The sequence below is a fragment of the Jaculus jaculus genome, chromosome 13 (genome assembly GCF_020740685.1).
Source record: "Jaculus jaculus isolate mJacJac1 chromosome 13, mJacJac1.mat.Y.cur, whole genome shotgun sequence".
NCBI lineage: Eukaryota > Metazoa > Chordata > Mammalia > Rodentia > Dipodidae > Jaculus > Jaculus jaculus.
Window position 1 is genome coordinate 24,057,404 of NC_059114.1, and position 23,490 is coordinate 24,080,893.

General features: G+C 42.2%; 1 protein-coding gene across 3 annotated transcripts in view; it reads right to left on the minus strand.

Annotated features, from left to right (window-relative positions):
• Hectd4 (HECT domain E3 ubiquitin protein ligase 4) overlaps positions 1–23,490 on the minus strand; it is a 227,454-nt gene that overhangs the window by 139,019 nt on the left and 64,945 nt on the right. For all 3 annotated transcript variants that reach the window (XM_045132394.1, XM_045132393.1, XM_045132392.1), the window contains exons 8-11: positions 13,936–14,128; positions 7,624–7,782; positions 994–1,107; positions 137–277 (exon numbers count right to left, since the gene is read on the minus strand). In XM_045132394.1, coding sequence (XP_044988329.1) covers positions 137–277; positions 994–1,107; positions 7,624–7,782; positions 13,936–14,128 — 607 coding nt within the window. The remainder of the gene's footprint in view (positions 1–136; positions 278–993; positions 1,108–7,623; positions 7,783–13,935; positions 14,129–23,490) is intronic.

Below are 23,490 nucleotides of genomic sequence, written 5' to 3' on the forward strand. Positions count from 1 at the left end.
AACCAGTCTACCTAGATTTTCACTTTCTAAGTTCAAAGGCAGCTCACTGACACCTTTTATTGTTAGTCTATGTTCCCACCCACTGCTGGCACTCCAGTGTCCGATCTCTTCCTGCTGGATCAGAAGTGCAGCTTACCTTTGGGTTCAGTGATGATGTGGCTGACTCCCAGTCTCTGGCACACATAGTGGAAGGCTTGGTTCCCTGGATTACACCACTGATCAATATAGTCATTTGAGCATGTCCAGAGCATGTTGTTCACCGTATCATAGCAGGCGCCTGCAAAGAGTCATGCTGTGTCATCACGTGCCTGCACACACACTCTCACGGCACTGCCAGCTATAATGCTGGCAACCACATCCTTCTCCTAAAGATTTACTTGGCTAAGCACTAAGTTGGGACTTAGAAGGCAGGATTTAATTTTCAATTTTGCTTAACTTCTATGTGAGAAGGAATAAGTCTTATAAAATAAATGATCTAAAAAATAAAAATAAATAAATAAATAAATGGTCTGCAGCAACTAATTTACATATGTCCTACTCCCAAAAAGGATTTAAGTGGCTTATACTTAAAATCCAGGTAGCAATAAGATAACTAACACTAACATCACCCCCACACACATACAAGCTCTAGTAACAGAGTCTAAAACTTCTATATGAACTCCTTAGCAGCCAGGGCAAATAGATAATACAATATGCTACATCAGGTTGAATTTCTAGCGATCATTCTTCAGAGGGACAACCCTGTGTATAGCATGCACTTTTAGGAACATGTAACAAGCACCATCACACAACCTAATGCACAGTGTCTTCAACGATAGTTTATGTGAGAATTTTACAATGGCAATTACTCATACTGATTCCTTAAATTACAAAGCAGTATTAAAGTTTTTTTCTCTTTTAAAGAAACTAGAGTGCCAAAGGGAATTGACAAGATTTTTTTGAGAGAAATTGCTAAAACTGAATTTTCCAAAGAAACACATATTAATGTCTTACCCAATCCTGGTACAAGAGCACCACGCCCCAGTGAGCTTCCAGCAGCATCGATGAGATCTGCACGACTTGTAAACTGACCATCCGAAATACTGTACACCAAGCTGGAGGCCAGGACTTAAAAACAAACAATCAGCTGTCTAATGAGCCTTTAGGCTACTCTTCAAGTTTCAATCTGAGGCTCTCAGACAAGAATTTTATGAAAACCATATCCTCATTTCTGTTGGCTATTGATGGCAACACAGAGACATTAGACAAACTGAAGCCACTGGAAGCAACAGTCAACAAAACACCTTCATGAGCAATTGTAGACCATTGCTTTATTAAATACGCGCGCGTGTGTGTGTGCGAGCGCGCGCGCGTGTGTATTTGCAAGCAGAGAGAGAAGAGAGGCAGACAGAAAGAATAGGCATGCCAAGGCCTCCAGCCACTGCAAACAGACTCCAGATGCATGTGTCACCTTGTGCATCTGGCTTCACATGGGCACTGGGGAGTTGAACTCAGGTCCTTAGGCTTCGGAGGCAAGCACCTTAACAGCTAAACCATCTCTCCAGCTCTAGACTATTGTTTTAATGAATCAATTAGTTCATTTCATGTGTGTAGAGGGACATGGCAGGGTCGCTTGTCATGGCAGTAGAATAACAAATGCATACACCACTCTTTGCATCGGGCTTTACAAGGGTGGCTGTGAACTGAACCCAGGCTTGCAGGCTTTCCAAGAAAGCCTTCAACCACTGAGCCATCATCCCATATCCCATGAAAGTAATTTTAATTATTTGTTTGTTTGTTTGTTTGTAAGAGTTAGATACAGAAAGAGAATGAGTATGGACGCACCAGAGCATCCTGCCATTGCAAAAGAACTCCAGATGCATGCACCACTTTGTGCATCAGGCTGGGCTGTCAGACTTTATAAGCAGGTGTGTTTAATGGCTGAGCCATCTCTCCAGCCCTGAAAGTGATTTTACAAGCAACTGCATTTAATTGCTAAGCCATCTCCCCAGACCTCGAAAGTCATTTTAAAATGACAAATTTTCAGTGGAGGGGGGATTCAGGAGGGTGAGAAGGGAGGATGATGGGAGGGAACTATGATCATTGTATACTGTCTATATTTATGGACGTTGTCAATAAAAATTTTTTAACATTTTAATTTATTTATTTGACAGAGAAAGGGGAGGGGAATGGGTGTGCCAGGGCCTCCAGCCACTGCAAAAGAACTCCAGGTGTGTGTGCCCCCTTGTGCATCTGGCTAACATGGGTCCTGGGAAGTCAAACCTGGGTCCTTTGGCTTTGCAGGCAAATGCCTTAACTGCTAAGCCATCCTTTCAGCCCAATAAGATTTTTTTTTAAAGGGTGAAAAAAAAGAAAAGAAAATGACACCGGGCATGGTGGCACACATCTTTAATCCCAGCACTCAGGAGACAGAAGTAGGAGGATTGCTGTTAGTTCAACGCCACCCTGAGACTATGTAGGGAATTCCAGGTCAGCCTGGGCTAGAGTGAGACCCTACTTCAAAACCACCCACCTCCGCAAAAAAAAAAAAAAAAAAGAAAAAAAGAAAAGAAAAGAAAATGACAACTTGGCATGAAGTTGTTTCCCCCCGCCCCACTATGATCAAAAGAAAAATTTCAAGAGGGATAGGATCATTAGCATCCCAAAATGGTAATGGAGCTGGGGCGGAGGCTCAGAGCACTTGCTGTACAAGCATGAGGGCCTGAGTTTGATCACTAGGATTCATGTCAAAAGCTGGGCAGGGCCATGTATGGCAGATTCCCAGTCCTGTGAAGAAGGGAAGGGAGACAGGAGAACCTGATTAAAACCAGCAGCTCTAGGTTCAGTGACAGACCTCATCCCAAGGAAACCAAGCAGAAGAGTGATAGAGGAGGACAACCAAAGTTCTCTTCTGGCCTCTGCATGTGTGCTCATGGGACGCATACATTTGCATATATATATATATATATATATATATATATATATATACATACACACATACATACACATATATATGCATACACACACATAGATATCAAAAACATACTACATACACATGTGCCCCCCCAAAAGTAATGGCAACATATCCTAGAAACAGTACACTAGCTGGTGCCTGATAAAGTTGGTATGCATACAGACACAAGCTTGGTAGCCATCTTTTCAAGCTCTCACCCTTAACACAGGAAAGTATTGCAGTGAAGAACATAGGATTTGGGTTTCTAGGTTTGAATTCTGGCTCTACTACTTCTAGCTGACCCCAGGAAAGTTACTGAATCTCTCAGGTTCCTCGTGTGTAAAGTGGAGATAATAAAGTTAATAACCATACACAGTTACTGTGAAGAGTAAGTGAATTAAAGATGTCAAGCACACATGTTCACACTGCTATCAAAGATAACATCTTTTCTTTACTACTTCTTTTGCTTTTGTTGTTGTTATTGGTTCTCTTTGAGACAAAGTGTCCCCATATAGTTAAGGCTGACCTCAACCTCATGATCCTCCTGCCTCAGCCTCCTGAGTGCTGGGTTTATATGTATGTATCACTAAGGCTGCAATTTCTTTACTCTCTTTCTCTTTTAATCACTCTCTTTCTCTCTTTGTGGCTATATAAACAAGAATGATCTTGGACTTCCTGACCCTCCTGCATCTACCTCCTAAATAATAGGGTTACAGTTTGTCATGACTCCACCTTCCTTCCCTACTTTCAAACATAAAACTTTAGCACTGTATCTTGAATTTGTTTTTCCTATGCCCACCTCCCTTTAAGTGGGAACTATACTATTTCTAGACTAATCTATACTACTTCCTCCTCCTCTTGTTCCTGTTCCTCCTCCTCTTCCTCTTCATTGTCTTCCTCCTCCTTCTTTTTAGGTTCTAGGGTTGGAACCCAGGGCCATGAGCATGCCAGGCAAACAATACCACTAAGCATACCCTCATCCTTCTTTATTCTTTCTATTGCTCCATCCTGCATACCAACAAAATGACCTTCCCTAATCTCTTCTTTGTTATGCTTACTACACATATATGTCTCCATTCTACTTGGTCAAGTATATAAATAATAATCATTTTTCATGATTTAAACTTAAGACTCCATAAAATCTCTTCTTTCTTCCCACTCCACCATGATCCTTCCTTTCTCTGACTCTGCAGCAGGAACACCTGCTCCCCATGTTCCAGCAGTGAGACAGCCTGCCTGACCAGTTTCTAGTTGCATATATCACCAACATTTCACCCCCAACTAGACAAGGATCTCCTCCAAGCAAGCACCATTGTTTTTCTTTATGTTCAGCACAGAAGAAATTGAACATTTACTGATGTGCTGGGTTAAAAAGTAATCAATGTGTTAAGTGCATCCTTATGGAAAAATGGCACCACTTTCATTTGTTTGAGAGAGAGGGAGGGAGGGAGGAAGAAAGGCAGATAGAAAATTGGTATTCAATGGGTAATCAATGGGTACAATTTCAATTAAGTGAAAAATGACATGCTAAGGAGACTAAACAAGAGTTTAATAGGACTAATAAGTAATAAAAAGACAATCTAGAGCCAGGCATGGTATTGCATACCTTTACTCCCAGCACTCTGGAGGCAGAGATAGGTGGATCACTATGAGGCCAGCCTGGGGCTACAGAGTGAGTTCCAGGTCAGCTTGGGCTAGAGTGAAACCCTATCTTGAAAAACAACAAAACAAAACAGAAGACAATCCAATTCAAAAATGAATACAGATACTGTCTTGGAAATTTTTTCTTTTTTTTTTTTTTAATTTTTTATTTATTTATTTGAGAGCGACAGACACAGAGAGAAAGACAGATAGAGGGAGAGAGAGAGAATGGGCGCGCCAGGGCTTCCAGCCTCTGCAAACGAACTCGAGATGCGTGTGCCCCCTTGTGCATCTGGCTAACGTGGGATCTGGGGAACCGAGCCTCGAACCGGGGTCCTTAGGCTTCACAGGCAAGCGCTTAACCGCTAAGCCATCTCTCCAGCCCGGAAATTTTTTTCTATAATTCTAAATTAAGTTTACTTTTGAAAATATCCTGCTCCATGCCAAGTTGGTAATGACAGAATTTCCACAAAGGAGGGCTTTATTTCTTTGGTTTAAGATTTAACTACTTATTTAATGAAATTAAGGCTTTAATTAATTAGATAAATTGAATTAGAATAAAATTTTCTATGTATAGTCTTGTTGAACATTTAAACTACCAGATTTTCTAGGTCTAAGCTCTTGTAGGTTTGTTCATGGAAATTTTTATTTATTATTTTTCAGTACTGAAAATGGAACTCAGAACTTTGTACTTGCTAGACAAGCACTCTACCACTGAGCTATATATGTCCTTAGCCCCATTGAAATTTGTTAATAAAGCAAAGAAACAGAGAAAATGAATACAGAGCCAAATTCACAAAGTGATACATACATTTGGGATTCATTTACAATGACAAGAAGCTCTGGTGGCCATACTTACTCGCTAAGAATATATATTAAGCCAGGCATGGTGGTGCATGCCTTTAATCCCAGCACTCAGGAGGCAGAGGTAGGAGGATCACCAAGAGTTCAAGGCCACCCTGAGCTAGAGTGATACCCTACCACAAAAAAACAAAAAAAAAAAAAAAAAAAAAAAGAAAGAAAGAAAAAGAGAAAAAAAAAAAAACAGAGAAATTGTGGCTCCGATGGGTTAAATAGTGTCTCTAGAATAAGAAAAGTTGAAGATGGTAGTTTAACAGGAACATTGTTAGACTTTATATTTTCTTCCATTTAACTATCTGGCCACTCTAAAGACAAAACTACATTGTTTTAATTATTATAGCATGTCTCCCTCTTTTATTAAAAGATAAGTACATTTATCATAAGCTGGACCTGAGAGTACAAGCCTGCAATCTCAGGCTGAGGCAAGAAAATAACAAATAGAAGGCTAGTGTGTGAAACTTTGTGAGAGTCTGTCTCAAAATAAAAAGTAAAAAGATAATGGGCTGGAGAGATGGATTAGCAGTGAAGGCACTTGCCTATGAAATCAAAGGACCCAGGTTCAATTCCCCAGGACCCACATCAGCCAGATGCACAAGGTAGTTACATGTAATTGGAGTTTTTAGCAGCTGAAGTCCCTGGCACACCCATTTTCTATCTGCCTCTCTTCTTCCCTCTCTCCCTCCTTTTCTCTCAAACAAATTTTAAAAAGTTTAAACAGTAGTTTAAAAAAGTAAAAAGATGAAGCTAAGGATGTGTAGTTCGTGTGCCAGGCAAGGTGCTTGCCTAGTATGCACAAAGACCTGGGTTCAGTCCCCAGCACCACATAAACCAGGTATAGTGGTGCACACCACAAACCCAGCACTGGGAAGCAGAAGTGGGGGATGAAAAGAGTCATGGGATTCATGAGAACCTGTCTCAAAATATATTAAAAAGAAGTGCCAGGGAGATTTCTCAGTGGTTAAAGGAGCTTGACTGCAAAACCTGCAAGTCCAGTACCCATGTAAAGCAAGATGTAAAAAGTGACACAGCATCTGGTATATATTTGCAGTGTCAAGAGACCCTAGTATTTCCCCCCTACACACACACAAATACAAATAAATAAATATATTTTTGAAAAAATATTAAGAAGTAGCCAGGCATGCTGGTGTGCACTTTTAATCCCAGCACCTGGGAAGCAGATGTAGGAGAATCACTGTGAGTTTGAGGCCAGCCAGGGACTAGAGTGAGTTCCATGTCAGCATGGGCTAGAGTGAGACCCTACCTCAAAAAATCCATAAATGGCTGGGGTTGGAGCTCAGCAGTAGAGTGCTTGCTTACTATGTACAAGACCATAATTTCAATCTCAATATGAAATCAATGAATTTGTATGTTATTGTTTGCATGTGCTTGTATCTGTGTGGTATGGGCAAGTGTGTGTGTGTGTGTTATGTGCATGGGCACACATGTGTGCAGGTAACTGTGCATGCAATGCATGTGAAGGCCAGAGTTGACACTGGGTGTCTTCCTTCATCATTCTCTATCTTGTTTCCTGAGACACGGTCTCTCACTTGAACCCAGAGCTCACCAGTTTGGATAATTTAGTTAGCCAGCTCTTTCTCAGGAATCCCTTTTCTCTACTTCCTGGATGCTAAGATTACAGGTGGGCTGCTACTCTCAACCAGCATTTTGATGGGTGCTGGTAATCCAAACTGTGGTTCTTACACTTGCTCTGCAAGCTCTTTATCCATTGAGCCAACTCCCCATTCCTGTATATTATGTTCTCTTTACATTTTTGCTTAATATTTTGCACATATACCCTAAAATGGAGGTGTTTTACAACCTTGTTTTAATATCTTGGGATTCTATCCTAGCAGGTAGCACTCTTGATCTATCATCAGTAAAGAGATTGTTTCCTAAAATTTCCTAAACTGTTAAACAATGACAGTTTACAAAAATTACATTATTAAGCTATCTATAAAGATTACATTTGGGCCAGGCATGGTGGTACACGCCTTTAATCCCAGCACTCGAGAGACAGAGGCAGGAGGATCACCATGAGTAAGAGGCCACCCTGAGACTTCATAGGAAATTCCAGGTCAGCCTGGGCTAGAGTAAAACCCTACCTTGAAAAACAAAAACAAAAATAGAAATCCTTACATTTCAAAGTTCAAGATAAATCAGGAAAATGGATCCAAGTAAGATTTACTTACTTTTTAAAGATGACAAACCACTTGTTCCACCAAAAAGAGACCGTGTAGCAGAACTGCCTGAACCCCCTGGAGGGGGGACCAGCATCACCAAGTATGTGCCACAGGTATAGATGGGGGTCTTCCGTAGCATTTTCAGAGGCAGTCCACAGCTAGTATTTGCTGGGGGTGAAAAAGAATGAAAATGTTAAGTAAAAATATTTGACACACAGTTTAATTAGAGTATAATGAGGAAGTCCCAAGCACAAACCAAGACACATCAAGATTAGGAAGAGAACAAAAAGCAACTACTTCTCTTCTGACTGCAGAGCCTGATCCCAAGCCTCAGGCTTGGACACAAGATGGGTCTGATCATGTCCCAACGGTGTTCCCAATGTTCAATATGCCTCGTGATTCTAAAACTCCTTTCAATAGGATGAATTCTTATGAGGACTTAGGCTCAAAATAATAGAAACTTCCTGCTTGTGTTTCCATTTGGAATCCGACACTCTAATCCTGACAGGCTTGTGATATGTTCACTACAATCTGGTCTGGAAATGAAATCAGCCACAACTTCCAGCCTTGTTAAGACCTTCAGACCACTTATCACAAATAACTTTATACCTGCATGATTCATGACAATGCACCACTTTCCTTTTTAGGGTCAACGATGTAGGCTATCATTAATAAGAACATTATTGTTTCTATTCAAGAGATACAAAATGCACTCTCCCTCTCTTCCTGACACATCTGAAATATGCAGTAAATTTAAGAGTCATCAGTGGAAGAGCTTAGTGAGGACTGATGGAGTCAGAAGATCAAAGAACTTATTTTGGGAAGTTGTCAGACGGTAAAATAGGACTTATTATTCATTGCTTCAATATATGTAAAATCATTCCCAGGTTGTTTAGATTATAAAAATATATAAGATGAAACCTCATCTGGTGTTTGTTTTAATACATGTGCTTCTAGAGCTCCATTTTAGAAACTGTAAGCCCCAGAGAAATGTGTTTTTCACTCGGGGTATAAATTCAGTAGTCTAATTTCCATAGGTGATCATAAAACCCAAATTGCAGCAACTTTGTGGGCCTGAAGTTTTCACTAAGGTGTTGTCTTTCATCTAGACATATAGTGACAGGTAATATGGTTTAGTTTATCACAGAATATTTTCAAAGGTCCATTTAGTCTATAAATAAGTTTTTAATATAGCAACATCCTGTTAAATGAATACAAAAGCCACACATAAAGTATGATGTGTTTGAACAGAGATAACTAATTTCCACAAAATTCTAAATATATTATTTCTGTTGATCATGGTGTGTGTGTGGTGAGCATGCACGTGTGTGTGTGTGCTTTTGGGGTGTGGACTGTGTGTCAAGAGTGCTGTATATGCATGTGGGTGTTGTGGAGGTAGCTCAGAGGTCGGCATGGAGTGTCTTTTGCAATTACTCTCCATTTTATTTACTTTTAAAATTTTTATTTATTAGAGAGAGAGAAACAGACAGATAGAAAGGAGAGGATAGGCACACTAGGGCTTCCAACCACTGCAAATAAACTGCACATGCATGCACCACCATACGCATCTGGCTTATGTGGGTCCTGGTGAGTCGAACCCAACTGGGCCCTTAGGCTTCACAGACAAGCTCCTTAACCACTAAGCCATCTCTCCAGATACAATCTTATTTTTTAACTACTTTAATTAATTAATTAATTTGCAAGCAGAGAGACAGGATAGTAGTACCAGGGCCTCTTGTCACTGCAAACAAATTCCAGACATATGCACCCATTTGTGCATCTGGCTTTATGTGGGTACTGGAGAATTAAACCTGGGCATTAGGCTTTGCAAGCAAGTGCCTTAACCATCACTTCAGCCCCTCTCCCTTATTTTTTGGGACAGCATCTCTCACTGAACCAGGTGCTAATTTAGCCAGACTAGCTAGCCAGCAAGTCCCAGGGTATCCTCCTATCTCTGCCTTCCCAGTGCTAGGATTATAGGCATTTAAGACTATGCATAGCTTTCAGTGAGTGCTGGAAATCCAAACTTAGGTCTTCATGTTTGTGCAGCAAGCACTTTATTAGGTGAGCCATCTCCCTAGCCTCTGTTCCCCAACCTGCCCCCAACTTTGAAATAAGGTCTCCCTGTAACACAAGCTGGCCTCAAACTCACAGCAATCCTCTTCCCTCAGCCTCTTAAGTGCTAGAATGACAGGTGTGAGCCACCATACACTGACAAGAATTCTAAATATATTCTTGCGTATTTTACTAGCAGCTAGGCATGGTGGCTCTGACCTGTTATTCCAGCACTCAGAAAGTAGAAGCAGGGCTGGAGAGATGGCTTAGTGGTTAAGCACTTGCCCGTGAAGCCTGAGGACCCCGGTTTGAGGCTCGATTCCCCAGGACCCACATTAGCCAGATGCACAAGGGTGTGCATACATCTGGAGTTCATTTGCAGTGACTGGAGGCCCTGGTGTGCCCATTCTCTCTCTCTGTCTGCTTCTTTCTCTCTCTCTCTCTCTCTGTTGCTCTCAAATAAATAAGTAAAAATAAACAAAAATACTAAAAGAAGAAAAAAGTAGAAGCAGTAGGATCAGGAGTTTGAGACCAGCCTGGGCTATACGAAACTATCTCAAAAATAAATAAAACAGGGGCTGGAGGGATGACTTAGCGGTTAAGTTGTTTGCCTGCAAAGCCAAAGGATCCAGGTTGTATTCCCCAGGATCCACGTTAGCCAGATATACAAGGTGATGCACATGTCTAAAGTTCATTTGCAGTGGCTGGAAGCCCTGGCGTACCCATTCTCTCTCTCTCTCCTCCTTTCTCTGTCAAATAAATAAATAAAAATAAAGTATTTAAAAATAAATAAATAAAATAGGAAGCCGGGCATGGTGGCACACACCTTTAATCCCAGCATTTGGGAGGCAGAGGTAGGGGGATTGCCAGGAGTTCAAGGCCACCCAAGACTACGTAGTGAATTCCAGGTCAGCCTGAGCTAGAGTGAGACCCTACCACAGGAAAAAAAAAAAAAAAAAAAAAAAATCAACATGGGAGAACAACTGACATCAACCCCTCTGGTCTCCACATGCAACACACATGCACAAGCATACACACACACACACAAACACACAACCTGTTCTCTTCAAAATATTTCTTGTAGTTCAAATTACCTAGCCCAGGTTTAAACAACTATTAACAATTTCCTCACTAATATCCGATACAATAGAGGCACGTTGAAACAAGATAGTATCTTAATGCAAACCAATAACATATTTGATAACCACAAAGTTAACCACAAATATTTGTTCTTCCTTGCATTTCAAACAATAAAAGGATTAAAGCACAAAGCATCATTAAATTCATATTAGTCCAGGCACTCCTTTCCTTCCTTCTTGAAAAGGTCTGGCCAGGGAGGGGTAGCTTGCAACTCACAATCCTCCTGCCTTAGCTTCCCAAGTGCTGGCATTACAGGCATGTACTACCATGCCTGGGTACATTGTTCTATAAAGGCACCTTCTTCTTTTCAGTGTCATTTTCCCCCATTCCTCTGCCCCTGCCCCACCCACCTCTGCCCCAGACACTGTGTACACTACTCAAGTATTCCACCATGGAGCCATACCCCAGCCCGTGCACTTTGGTTTTTTGAAGTAGGGCCTAGCTCTAGTCCAGGCAGACCTTGAATTCACTACATAGTTTCATGGTGGTCTTGTACCCACTGCAATCCTCCTATCTCTGCCTCCCCTGTGCTGAGACTAAAGGCATGTGCCACCATGCTCTTCTTTGTTTGTTTGTTTGTTTTTTAATTTTATTTATTTATTTGAGAGCGACAGACACAGAGAGAAAGACAGGTAGAGGGAGAGAGAGAGAATGGGCGCGCCAGGGCTTCCAGCCTCTGCAAACTAACTCCAGATGCGTGCGCCCCCTTGTGCATCTGGCTAACGTGGGACCTGGGGAACCGAGCCTCCAACCGGGGTCCTTAGGCTTCACAGGCAAGCGCTTAACTGCTAAGCCATCTCTCCAGCCCTTTGTTTGTTTTTTTTGACATAGGGTCTTCTGTAGACCAAGGTGACTTAGAACTCACTATATAGATAAGAGCGGGTGACCTTGAACTCCTGATCTTCCTGCCTCTGGCTGCCAAGTGATGGGATTACAAGCAAGAACCTGGCTTATAATGACCTTTGGAGGGGGTCATAGATGACTAAAGAGCTAATGAAAGTTATAGTTGAAAAAAAAATTTTTTTTTGGTGCTGAGGACCAAACCCAGGGCCACAAGTCCTCATCTACTGAGCTAAATCCCCAACCCCTATAGTAAAAAATTTTATAAGTGTTTCTTAAAACCCTAGAGAGAGTTATTTGAACCCTTTAAAAGATTATTCCAGGGCTGAAGGGATGGCTTAGTGGCTAAGGCACTTGCCTGTGAAACCTAAGGACCCACGTTTGACTCTCCAGGTCCCACATAAGCCAGATGTACAAGGTGATGCATGCACACAAGGGGATACATGTGCACAAGGTAGTGCATATGTCTGGAGTTAGTCTGCAATGGTTGGAGGCCCTGGTGTGCCAGTTCTCTCTCTCTCATATAAAAAATTACAATAAAAAGATTAGTCCACTTAAGAATTCCTGACTTAATTTGTGTAAAAAAAAAAAAGAATTCCTGACTTAAAAGTACAAGACAGTATGTATAGTATGCTACCTTTTCTTTTTGAAAGGTGAAGCTAGGTGTGCTAATTAGGTTGAAGTGGGAGGTGGCTTGAGCCCAGGAGTTCAAAAACAGCTTAGATAATATATTGTGACCTTGTTTCAAAAATAAAATAAAGAGGCTGGGGGAATGGCTAAGTGGCTTAGGCTCTTGCCTTAAAAAGCAAAGGACCCAGAGACACACTGGGTCATGATAGCAGAGACATTTCTCCTACCCATAACTGTGGGCTAACTCCACAATGCGTGACCCATATACCTCAACAAGGAGGGGCCAGGGGGAGGGGGTTGGACATGGATGAGCCTAACAATGGTACCAACTTGACTGTATTCACTGAGTACAAAACTAATTAATAATAAATAATTTTTTTTAAAAAAAGCAAAGGACCCAGGTTTGATTCCCCAGGACTCATGTAAGCCAGATGCACAAGGTAGCATGTGTGTCTGGAGTTCATTTGCAGTGGTTGGAGGCCCTGGCATGCCCATTTCCTCCCTCTCCCCCTTTCCCTTTCAAATAAATAAATAATAAATATTTAAAAAGTAACAACAAAATAAAGGCTGGGTGTGGTGGCACATGCCTTTAATACAAGCACTCAGGAGGCAGAGGTAGGAGGATCACCATGAGTTCAAGGCCACCCTGAGACTTCATAGCGACTTTCAGGTCAGCCTGAGCTAGAGTGAGACCCTACCTAAAATAAAAAAAGAAGAGGAGGAAGAGGAGGAGAAAACAGGTATAAAATAAGAACATATCAAATTGTCTTTAATTGTATTTACATAAAGTAAAGTCAAAGGTAAGTAAAATCTAATAAACTTATATCCTCTTTTGATGAATGTGTGGGTACTGAGTGTAGCGTGTGCAGTCTGTGCATGTATGTGTGTTGATGTGCACACCCAGTGCTTACATATGTGGAAGAAGACCTCCTCTATGACTCTTCCTGAGAGAGTCTCTCACTGAGCCTGTAGCTCCCATATTTTGGTTAGACTGGCTGACCAGAAGCCCCAGTGATTTTCGTTTCACTGCCTCCCTGAGGCTGGGGTTACAGGAATGCATAGCCATGCTCAGCTTTTTACGTGGGTGCTGAGAATTGAACTCAGGTCCTCATGCCTATGCGGCAAGTCACTCTTACCTACTACACCATCTCCCCAGACCTTTCTTTTTTGAAAGCACTAAAGTATAAAAACCAAATGATAAATTCTAAATTACAAAATCTCTATTGTGGAAGCTTTGTCTTTTGCTTGGTCAAGATTATATTTAACGCTGGGCATGGTGGTGCATACCTGTCATTCCAGCACTCCAGAAGCTGAGGCAGGAAGACTGCAAGTTAAGGTCAACCTGGGCTACACAGTGAGACTCTGTCTCAAGAAACTAAAAAGAAAAAAAAAAGTACTTAATAAAGATAATGCTAAACATGTGTCAACACATCAATGTACACTAATAGTTATGGTGACAAGATAATTAACAGGTAAAGGAGGAATTGCTCTGAATATTACAAATTCATGTTCATGACCCACAGCAAGTATTAATTTAGGGAAAAAATTGACAGTAAATGGAAGATCAAATAATGAGAGCTATACAGAGTAAGTGCTCAAAGGCAGCTAAACCCAGCCACACAAGGGAACAGTTATGGGAGGCACAGGGCAACCCACCTGCTTGGTCCTCTTTCAATGTATTGGAGATGGTGGAGCCAGTCAGGGCTGCCAGTGTCGCTGAGGGGGAAGCTCTGTACCGAGAAAGTCTACTCAGAAGCATCTCATTAATGCTTTTGGCAGACTCGCCCTCTTTTCTCATTAGAATTGTACGTTCCTGAAGAGGATTGGCTATAAATACCCCATTTTCAACCTAATATTTAAAGAAAAAGAAGTTATAAAATGTTATGCTTCCATTTAATTAGCAATTTTTATTAATTAAAAAAAAAACATTTCCCAAAATACTACTTCAGACAGAGGAAGGTTAGGCTAAGTTTGAGGCTAACATTTTTTAATAGCCCATATTCACAATGAAATCATCCTAGCTTAATAGGCTCCATGAAATGTTGTTGATTGAAACTCTGTATACTGAATTGCATAGGCAGTTGCTCACTAATTATGAGCCTTTTGACAGGTACAAGTACGAGAAAAGAAAGCAAATCAATCAGCCTTTGATTTACTGCCAAGGACAACCATGAGGTTAATGTCTTCTGGAAATATTATTAGTGGCTAGGACCCAAATTCTCTACTAACAGTAGTTAACATTGGCTCCAACTGTTTGGGCCCTGGCAGGCCAATTGTGGAGCAAGGGAGACTTGGCTAAAAACACATGCCAACTTCACCTACACCTTCACTGGGTCTGGCAGTCCTTCCTCTCTTCCGCAGCACCGCTGCTAGAGGAGGACACCAGACCTTTTTTTTTTTTTTTTTTGGTGTTTTCAAGGTAGGGTCTCACTCTATCCCAAGCTGACCTGGAATTCACTATGAAGTCTCAGGGTGGCCTCGAACTCACAGCAATCCAGCTACCTCTGTCTCCCAAGTTCTGGGATCAAAGGCAAGCACCACGCCTGGCTGACACCAAACCTTTAACAAGGTGAACCTAGTTTCTACCCACCTTTCTTTTCTTTCCTTTCCTTTTCTTTTCCCATAGCTTTCCTTATTTCTAAAGATTCAGACCACTTCCTACAAGCTTCTCCTGCTCCTTTCTCTTCCAACTTAAGAATCTTTAGCTATGTGCTTACTTCAGCAGCACATATACTAAGATTAGAACAAAGAATCTTTAGCTAGAATCTCCTATTTTCCCATCTCTTCCCAGAAAGAAGCATTTCACCACAGGTCCTTCAAGGTAACCTTCTACTTCTGTGCAATGTCTTGGGCTTCCCTCTGCCCCTTTCTTCCATACTCTACACTGACTCTCTGGTTTGTTTTTTTGTTAATATATTTTTATTTATTTACTTATTTGAGAAAGAGAGATGGAAGGAGGAGGAGAAAGAGAGAATGGGTGTGTCAGAACCTCTAGCCACTGCAAATGAACTCCAGATGCATGCACCACTTTGTGCATCTGGCTTTACATGAGTACTTTCCTTACTTCCATTCACTGTTAAATGGCTCAGAACTATCTCAGGTTGCCTCTGCAGCCACTACCTCTATAGACCCAACCCAGGCTCTTCCTGGACATGATGGTCTTAGAAACTAGTTTTACCAGGAAAGGCAGCAAGCCTGGCCTGCTGTTTGGGGCCATGAAGACAAGAGGGAACTAGGGTTCCCAGGAGCAAGTCTTCAGAAGCCAACAGAAAGCAAAGCCAGAATATAAAGGGAACTGCTGGTAGCAGACAAGTGTTAACAGAAAGCAAGATAATCCAGGAGAACAGTCAGGAAAGAACCTCAAGGCAGCTGCATATGTGTTCACAAAGGATAGGGGAAAGACTTCTTGCTGCTCCTTTCCCAAATCTCTTGCTTCTTATCCCTTTGAGGTCTGGTCTCTGAACTCTACACCCTCTCATGAGCACCACTGTTGATGGCCCGCAGTAACCTAAAATCAAAACCATGTCCTGTTCCTCACTTCCTTACAGGCTGGGCCATGGTTGCCAGCTTTTATGAGCACCTGCTTACTTGTTCTCAGTAGCAGAATGCTTCCCTGTTGATTTCTTTCACATGTGAGCACTTACCTGTGGCAAGGTCACCACAGTGCTAGTGAATGGAGCCAGCACAGACTCTGCCCATCTTCTGCTTACTAGCTCCACGTCTCCACAAGGTAAAGTGGGAGCTTGCCCAGCTAGTCCAGGTCTTTGGTGCCCAAGACCTCCTCCTGGAACACTGTCCCTAAACCCTCCCAGGGCTGGCTCATCATTTCCCATCATCCATGTCTCAGGTAGAACCTACTCAAAAGGGCCTCCCTTGATTCCCAACCAAAACAAAATCAGTTTCCACCCCTACCCCAGAGTACCTAAATTGCTGTGTTTCTGCTCAGCAGTTACCTCTCAGAGCTGACTGCCAATGAACTCGTTCATGGCTTGTCCTTCCACTGTCCACTGGCCAATCCAAACATCATCTGCTTAAGGGCAGGGAGCCTGCCCATGGCTTTATTCACCACAACATCCAAGCACTTGGGAGGCATTCCATAGACACTTGTTACCTTATTGCTACACAAGCCTAGTTGCTCCCTCACATCCAAATCTCTGACAAGACCCACATTTTATCTACTGACCCTTCCTTGCTAAGATCCAGTCCCGCTTGTTTCACTGTCCTCATCCTTCTTGCTGGCATTTCTACTTTAACAGACCTGGATCCCCTAAAACTTAACACATCCACTTCCAACTGTGGTATCTTACCCTTCCACCCCAACAACATTAACCTTTAGCAGTCACCACTGTTTGTCACACAAGTCTAAATATAGTCCTGCACAGGCATCCAAGATAAAAATCAATCTTTTCAGGCTGTGCATTCAAAAAGCATTATCTATCCTGTGACACAATCGATGGACAATGTAAAAACAATCTTGCTTTGTTGGAGTGCTCTTCAAAACTGCAAAGATGAAAAAGCACAGGAGAGCAGCAAGGGGGACTGGGCTTTGCAGGAACCTTGCCTTGGCACTGTAGCTCGAGAAGTAATCAGCTATTGATTTAGGAAGGAGGGCAGAACGGGGAAAAGCACAGTTAGCAAAGACAAGGGGCTTCCTTCCTGGCAACTACCCTGACCTAAACCATCATAATCTCACACCATGCCGCTGAGCCGGCCCCATGTGGCCTCCCACTCCCACCTGGCTAAGTCTTCACACAACAACCAAAGATAATTTTAAAATGTAAACAAATCCAGGTCCATTCCTAGTTAAAGCCTACACTAAAAGCAGCATTCTTGTTTCAGGACTGGAAGGGCCATGTCCCAAGATATCCTTCAGACCTAAACTGGGGTGTTAGTCCCCCCATCTGTCAGGATCGATGGCTGCTCATCACTGATGCTCAGCTTAAATGTCTCTCCTTGAAAAGACCTTACCTATGGCTGAAATCACAGGAGCCTACCAACCCAGCTTCCTATCAATCTGATATATTTTCTTTATTCCCAGCATTTATCACTAGCTGGAATTATTTTGTCCTTATTGCTTAATTTCTTTCTTTCTTTTTGTTTTTGTTTTTGTTTTTGTTTTTCAAGGTAGGGTCTTGCTCTAGCCCAGGCTGACCTGGAATTCACTATGTAGTCTCAGGGTGGCCTTGAATTCACAGTGATCCACCTACCTCTGCCTCCCAAGTGCTGGGATTAAAGGCATGTGCCTCCACACATGGCTAGTTTCTTCTTTTTATTTATTTATTTGACAGAGACATACAGAGAAAGAGGCAGGTAGAGACAGAATGGGCACGCCAGGGCCTCCAGCCACTGCAAACGAACTCCAGATGCATGTTCCCCCTTGTGTATCTGGCTTACGTGGGTCCTGGGGAATCAAGCCTCAAACTGGGGTCTGTAGGCTTCACAGGCAAGCACTTAACCACTAAGCCATCTCTCCAGCCCCTAGTTTCTTTTGTGTGTGTGTGTGTGTGTGTGTGTGTGTGTGTGTGTGTGTGTGTGAATTTTTTTTTTTTAGTCTGTGAAAGAGAGTGTCTAAGTATGGACACACCAGGACCTCTTGCCCCTGCTGATGAACTCTAGATACTTGGGCCACTTTGTATAAGTAGCTTTATGACAGCACTGAGGAATCGAACCTGGAATGTCAGGCTTTACTGAGGTAGGGTCTCACTCTAGCCCAGACTGAAGTGGGACACATTCAGTAGTTCCAGGCTGGTCTTGAACTCATGGTGATCCTCCTACCTCTGCCTCCCAAGTGCTGGGATTAAAGGTATACGTCACCACTCCTGACCCCTTTAAATTTTTTAAAAATATTTATTTATTTGAGAAAGAGAAAAAAGAGAGAGAGAGAGAATAGGTGCACCAGGGCCTCTACCTACTTCAAATGAACTCCAGACGCATGTACCACCTCACACAGCTGGCTTACGTGGGTCCTGTCAAATCAAACCTGGGTCTTTAGGTGTCACAGGCTAGCACCTTAACCACTAAGCAATCTCTCCGGCCCTTAATTTTTTTTTAATTTTCTTTCTTCTCATCAAACTCCTGAACTCCCAAATAAGCACCATGGATACAGAGGCTTACTAACCCTGCATGCTAGTCAAAGCAATAGACTTACTGGTTAAAACTAAATGGATGTCAGACATGGTGGTGCACACCTTTAATCCCAGAATTTGGAAAGCAGAGGTAGAAGGACCACAATGAGTTCCAGTCCACCCTAAGACTATATAGTGAATTACAGGTCATCCTGGGCTAGAGTAAGACCCCACCTTGAAAAACCAAAAGAATTCTGCATCACTCCGCTCAATTAAAAAAAAGTATACATATATGCTAAAAGAAAAAAAAAAAAGACAATGGATGAGGCTGGAGAGATGGCTTAGTGGTTAAGACACTTGCCTTCAAAGCCAGAGAGAGGATCCAGGTTTGATTCCCCAGGACCCACCTATGCTAAATGCACAAGGGGGCACATGCATCTGGAGTTCGTCTGCAGTGTCTGGAGACCCTGGTGTGCCCATTCTCTTTCTCTCTCCCTCACTCCCTCTCCCTCTTTCTCTGTCAAATAAATAAATATAAAAATATTTTTAAAATTAAAAAAAAAGGGCTGGAGAGATGGCTAGATGGCTTAGCAGTTAAGGCATTTGTCTGTAAAGACAAAGGACCTCTATTCAATTTCCCAGGATCCTCGTAAGCCAGATGCACAAGGGGGCACAAGCGTCTGGAGTTTGCAGTGGCTGGAGGCCCTGGCATGCCTATTCTCTCTTTCCCTCTCTCTGCCTCTTTCTCTCCCTAGAATAAATAAAAATAAAGTTTAAAAGAATGAAAAAAAGAAATTATGTTCGAACCTCCAGTCCCACATAGCCAGATGCACAGCAATGCAAGCATATAATGTCATGCATGCACACGGGGGGGGGGGGGCACACACGTCTGGAGTTCATTCGCAGCAGCTAAGGCCCTGGCATGCCCATTCTCTATCTTTCTCTCTGCCACTTTCTCTCTCAAAAATAAATAATAAAAAAAAAATGGAGTGGATGAAGGATAACTGAGTTATCCATATTATAATTGGCAGGAAAAGGGGAAAGACAGCTAGTATGTCCACTACGGCAATGAACATGTCAGTAGGCAAGAGTACAAAGAGGGTGAAATCATCACTGAGTTTAGCCACCTAAAAAAACAATTCTACAGAAGAAGGCATTTACAAGGCAGAAAAACTCTCAGTGCAAAGCAGAGGCAGGATACAAGAAAAGCACTCTGAAAATGTAAAGGAGAGTTACAGGAGATTCCTAGGCAGAGAATTCCAAGCAGGAAGGTTCTAGGCTCAGTTATTCGGGGGGGGGGGGTATTTTTTTTTGAGGTAAGGTCTCACTCTATCCCAGGTTGACCTGAATTTTTTGTTTGTTTGTTTGTTTTGGTTTTTCAAGGTAGGGTCTCACTCTAGTCCAGGCTGACCTGGAATTCATTATGGAGTCTCAGGGTGGCCTTGAGCTCATGGCAATCCTCCTACCTCTGCCTCCGAAGTGCTGGGATTAAAGACATGCACCACCATGCCGAGCTGTTTTCGTTTTTTGAGGCAGGATCTCATGTAATCCAGGCTGGCCTTTAACTTAAAAGTAGGTGACCTTTAACTCTTGAGAGTCTTGTCACCACATCCTAAGTGCTGGAATTATAGGCATGTATCACCATACATTTTTATAGTCTTTTTTAAAGTTTTGTTTATTTAGCCAGACATGGTGGCACACACCTTTAATCCCAGCACTCAGGAGGCAGAGGTAGGAGGATCGCAATAAATTTGAGGCCACTTGGAGACTCCATAGTGAATTCCAGGTCAGCCTAGGCTTCAGGAAGGCCCTACCTCAAAAAACCAAAAAAAAATCTCCATGAGGCCCCAGCTTCAGCCTAGATTAGTGCACAAAGGGGTCCAAGTGGAGAGAGGGAAGCCATGGAGGGTGAGAGGCCATCTGCCTTCAGTGTCCAGTGTTACAGCCCAGCCAGGCTCCAGAGAATGAAGCTGCAGGTGTGATGGCTCCTTTACCATGGGCAGCAAGAGAGCCATCCAGCAGAGCCCTGCCAACATATCCATCACTGCTGCTGGAAGTCACTTGTTGGGGTGGGGTGATAAGGTAGGAAGAACATTTGTTACATTTTATTCCTATACCTCATCCTCCTGACTAAATGATCATGAGTTCCCAAAAAATCCTGTTTGGAGAGAGAAACCAGCTACTTAAATCTTACTCTCCAATGGCTTGCTCATTTAAGTCCTACACCTTGAGTTCCAAGGGCAGGATTTGGCTGGGAAACCAACCTGAGCACTCTTGGTATAAAGCCATATATAAGATGAGGAAGACGAGCAAGAATGGATGGAAGTCCTGAAAATAAGTTCTGGTTCATGTGATTGCTAGGAGGAGGGGAAGATGGCTAAGAAGGGACAACAATGAGCAGAAGTACACTTGAGGTCTGCAAACCAGAATACATATTCAAGAATGGCAGAGTCATCAGCCACATCATATACTACTACAAGGTTAAGTAAAGAACTGACTGGATATTCAAGCAACCATCAAGGGAGTTAGGTATGATGACACAAGCCTATAATCCCAGCACTCAGAAGGCTACAGGAGGATTAAGAGCTTGGGGCTAGCCTGAGCTACATATCTCCAAAAAGGAAGGAGAGAGAAAAGAAAGGAAGGAAAGAGTAGAAGGAGATGTGGAAGAAAAGGAGTGGGAGATAAGAACAGATATAAAGACGTGAGTTTGCTATAAAGGGAACCCTTTATAAAAATAGATGTGTGTCTTAAGTGAGAAAGAGCTAAGATAGTTATATCTATCTTTCCAAGATGGAATATACTTTAAGGATTTGTATGCTATGCAGAATGGTCCTTTGAGAAAAGAAACTTACTATAGTCTGGAGGACAACTGAGAGGGAAAAAAATCCTCCAACATGCAGGCAATACATAGTACTCAGAAACCAGCATTCTGCATTAAAAGTACAACTTGGAAATGAACCTACTTCACTTCATGCATATCCACCTCATACTTATAATGGCCACAGTGTTCCATTCTGTTTAAGTACTGTGAGCTGTAAACCAGGGGTCTGTGTTTAGCAACCAAGAATTTAGAAAAGCTACTTACTTTGTGGCTAGTGATAATTGTAACATTTCTTAAATGATGAAAAAAATCTCAAGCATTATAAAAACATAAAGCACAGTATAATGAGCTTTTATATACCCATCACCCAAAATCAACTGCTTTCCAGATGTGGCCAGACCTATTTAACATGCCCTACACTTTTATTCTCCTCAAGTATTTTAAAGCACATCCTAGATCCATTTCTTTTCTATTTTTTTTTTTATCGAGGTAGGGTTTCCCTCTACCCCCAACTGACCTTGAATTCACTATGTAGTCTCAAGGTGGCCTCAAATTCACAGTGATCTTCCCAACTCTGCCTCTCAAGTGCTGAGATTAAAAGCATGTGCCACCATGCCCAGCTACAGAGAGAACGTACACTAAAAATGAATCCTAGGGGCTGGAGAGATGGCTTAGTGGTTAAGCGCTTGCCTGTGAAGCCTAATGACCCCATTTCGAGGCTCCATTCCCCAGGACCCATATTAGCCAGATGCACAAGGGGGCGCATGCATCTGGAGTTTGTTTGCAGTGGCTGGAGGCCCTGGCGTGCCCATTCTTTCTCTTTTTCTATCTGCCTCTTTCTCTCTGTGTCTGTCACTCTCAAACAAACAAATGAAAATGAACAACAAAAATTTTTTTAAATGAACCCTAGGTGTATAAGCCACTTTGTGCATCTGACTATACATGGGTACTGGGGAATCGAACTTGGGTTGCTAGGCTTTGCAAGCAAGTGCCTTATCCGCTGAGCCATGTATTCAGCCCTACTCTATTTCTGAAAACTTCCCTAAAACTTGTAAAAATATAAACATTTTCTTATGCGACCACAAGGTCATTACCATATGTAGAAAGTAAACTGAGGCTGGAGAAATGACTTAGTGGTTAAGGCATTTGCCCACAAAGCCAAAGGATCCGGTTCAATTCTCCAGGACCCACATAAGCCAGATGCACAAGGGGGACTATGCATCTGGAGTTCATTTGTGGTGGCTGGAGGTCCTGGGGCACCCATTCTCTCTCTCTTTCTCTCTCTCTCTGCCTCTTTCTATCTCTCAAATAAATAAATAAATATTTTTTACAGTAAATTAAGGGGGCTGGAGAGATGGCCTAGCAGTTAAGGCATTTGCCTGCAAAGCCTAAGGATCCCAGTTTGACTCTCCAAGATCCATGTAAGACAGACGCACAAGGTGGCACATGCATCTGGAGTTTGTTTGCAGTGGTTGGAGGCCCTGGCAGGCCCTCCTTCTCTCTCTCAAGTAAATAAATAAATTGTGTGTACATATATATATTTATTTTATTTTATTTATCTGTTTATTTTGGTTTTCTGAGGTAGGGTCTCACTCTAGCTCAGGCTGACCTGGAATTCACTATGTAGTCTCAGGGTAGCCTCAAACTCACAGTGATCCTCCTACCTCTGCCTCTCAAGTACTGCAATTAAAGATGTGCACCACCACACCCGGCTTAAAATATTTAAAAAAAAAAAAAACACAAGTTAAAGGTAATCTCTAGCTATTACCTAACATTTTTATATTCAAACGGTCTCCAGAAAGATTTTATTTTTTGTTTATTTTATTTTATTTATTATTAGTTTTTCAAAATAGGGTCTCATTCTATCTAGCTTAGGCTGACCTGGAATTCACTATGTAATCTTAAGGTAGCCTTGAACTCATGGCAATTCTCCTACCTCTGTCTCCCAAGTGCTAGGATTAAAGGCATGTGCCACCACACCCGGCTTTTTTTTTATTGACAGCTTTCATACTTACAGACAATAAGCCATGATAATTCCCCTCCTCTCCTCTCTCCCACTTTCCCCTTCACAAATCCACACTCTATCATATCTCCTTTGCCTTTGTTCCTCTGGCTTACGTGAGTACTAGGGAATTGAACCAGGGTCCTTAGGCATCATAAGCAAGCACCTTAACTGCTAAGCCATCTCTCCAGCATCCCCCTTTATTCATTTTATTTGTTTGTTTGTTTTGAGGTGGGGTCTCATTTTAGCCCAGGCTGATCTGAAACTCACTCTGCAGTCTAAGGCTGGCCTCAAACTCATGGTGATGCTCCTACCTCTGC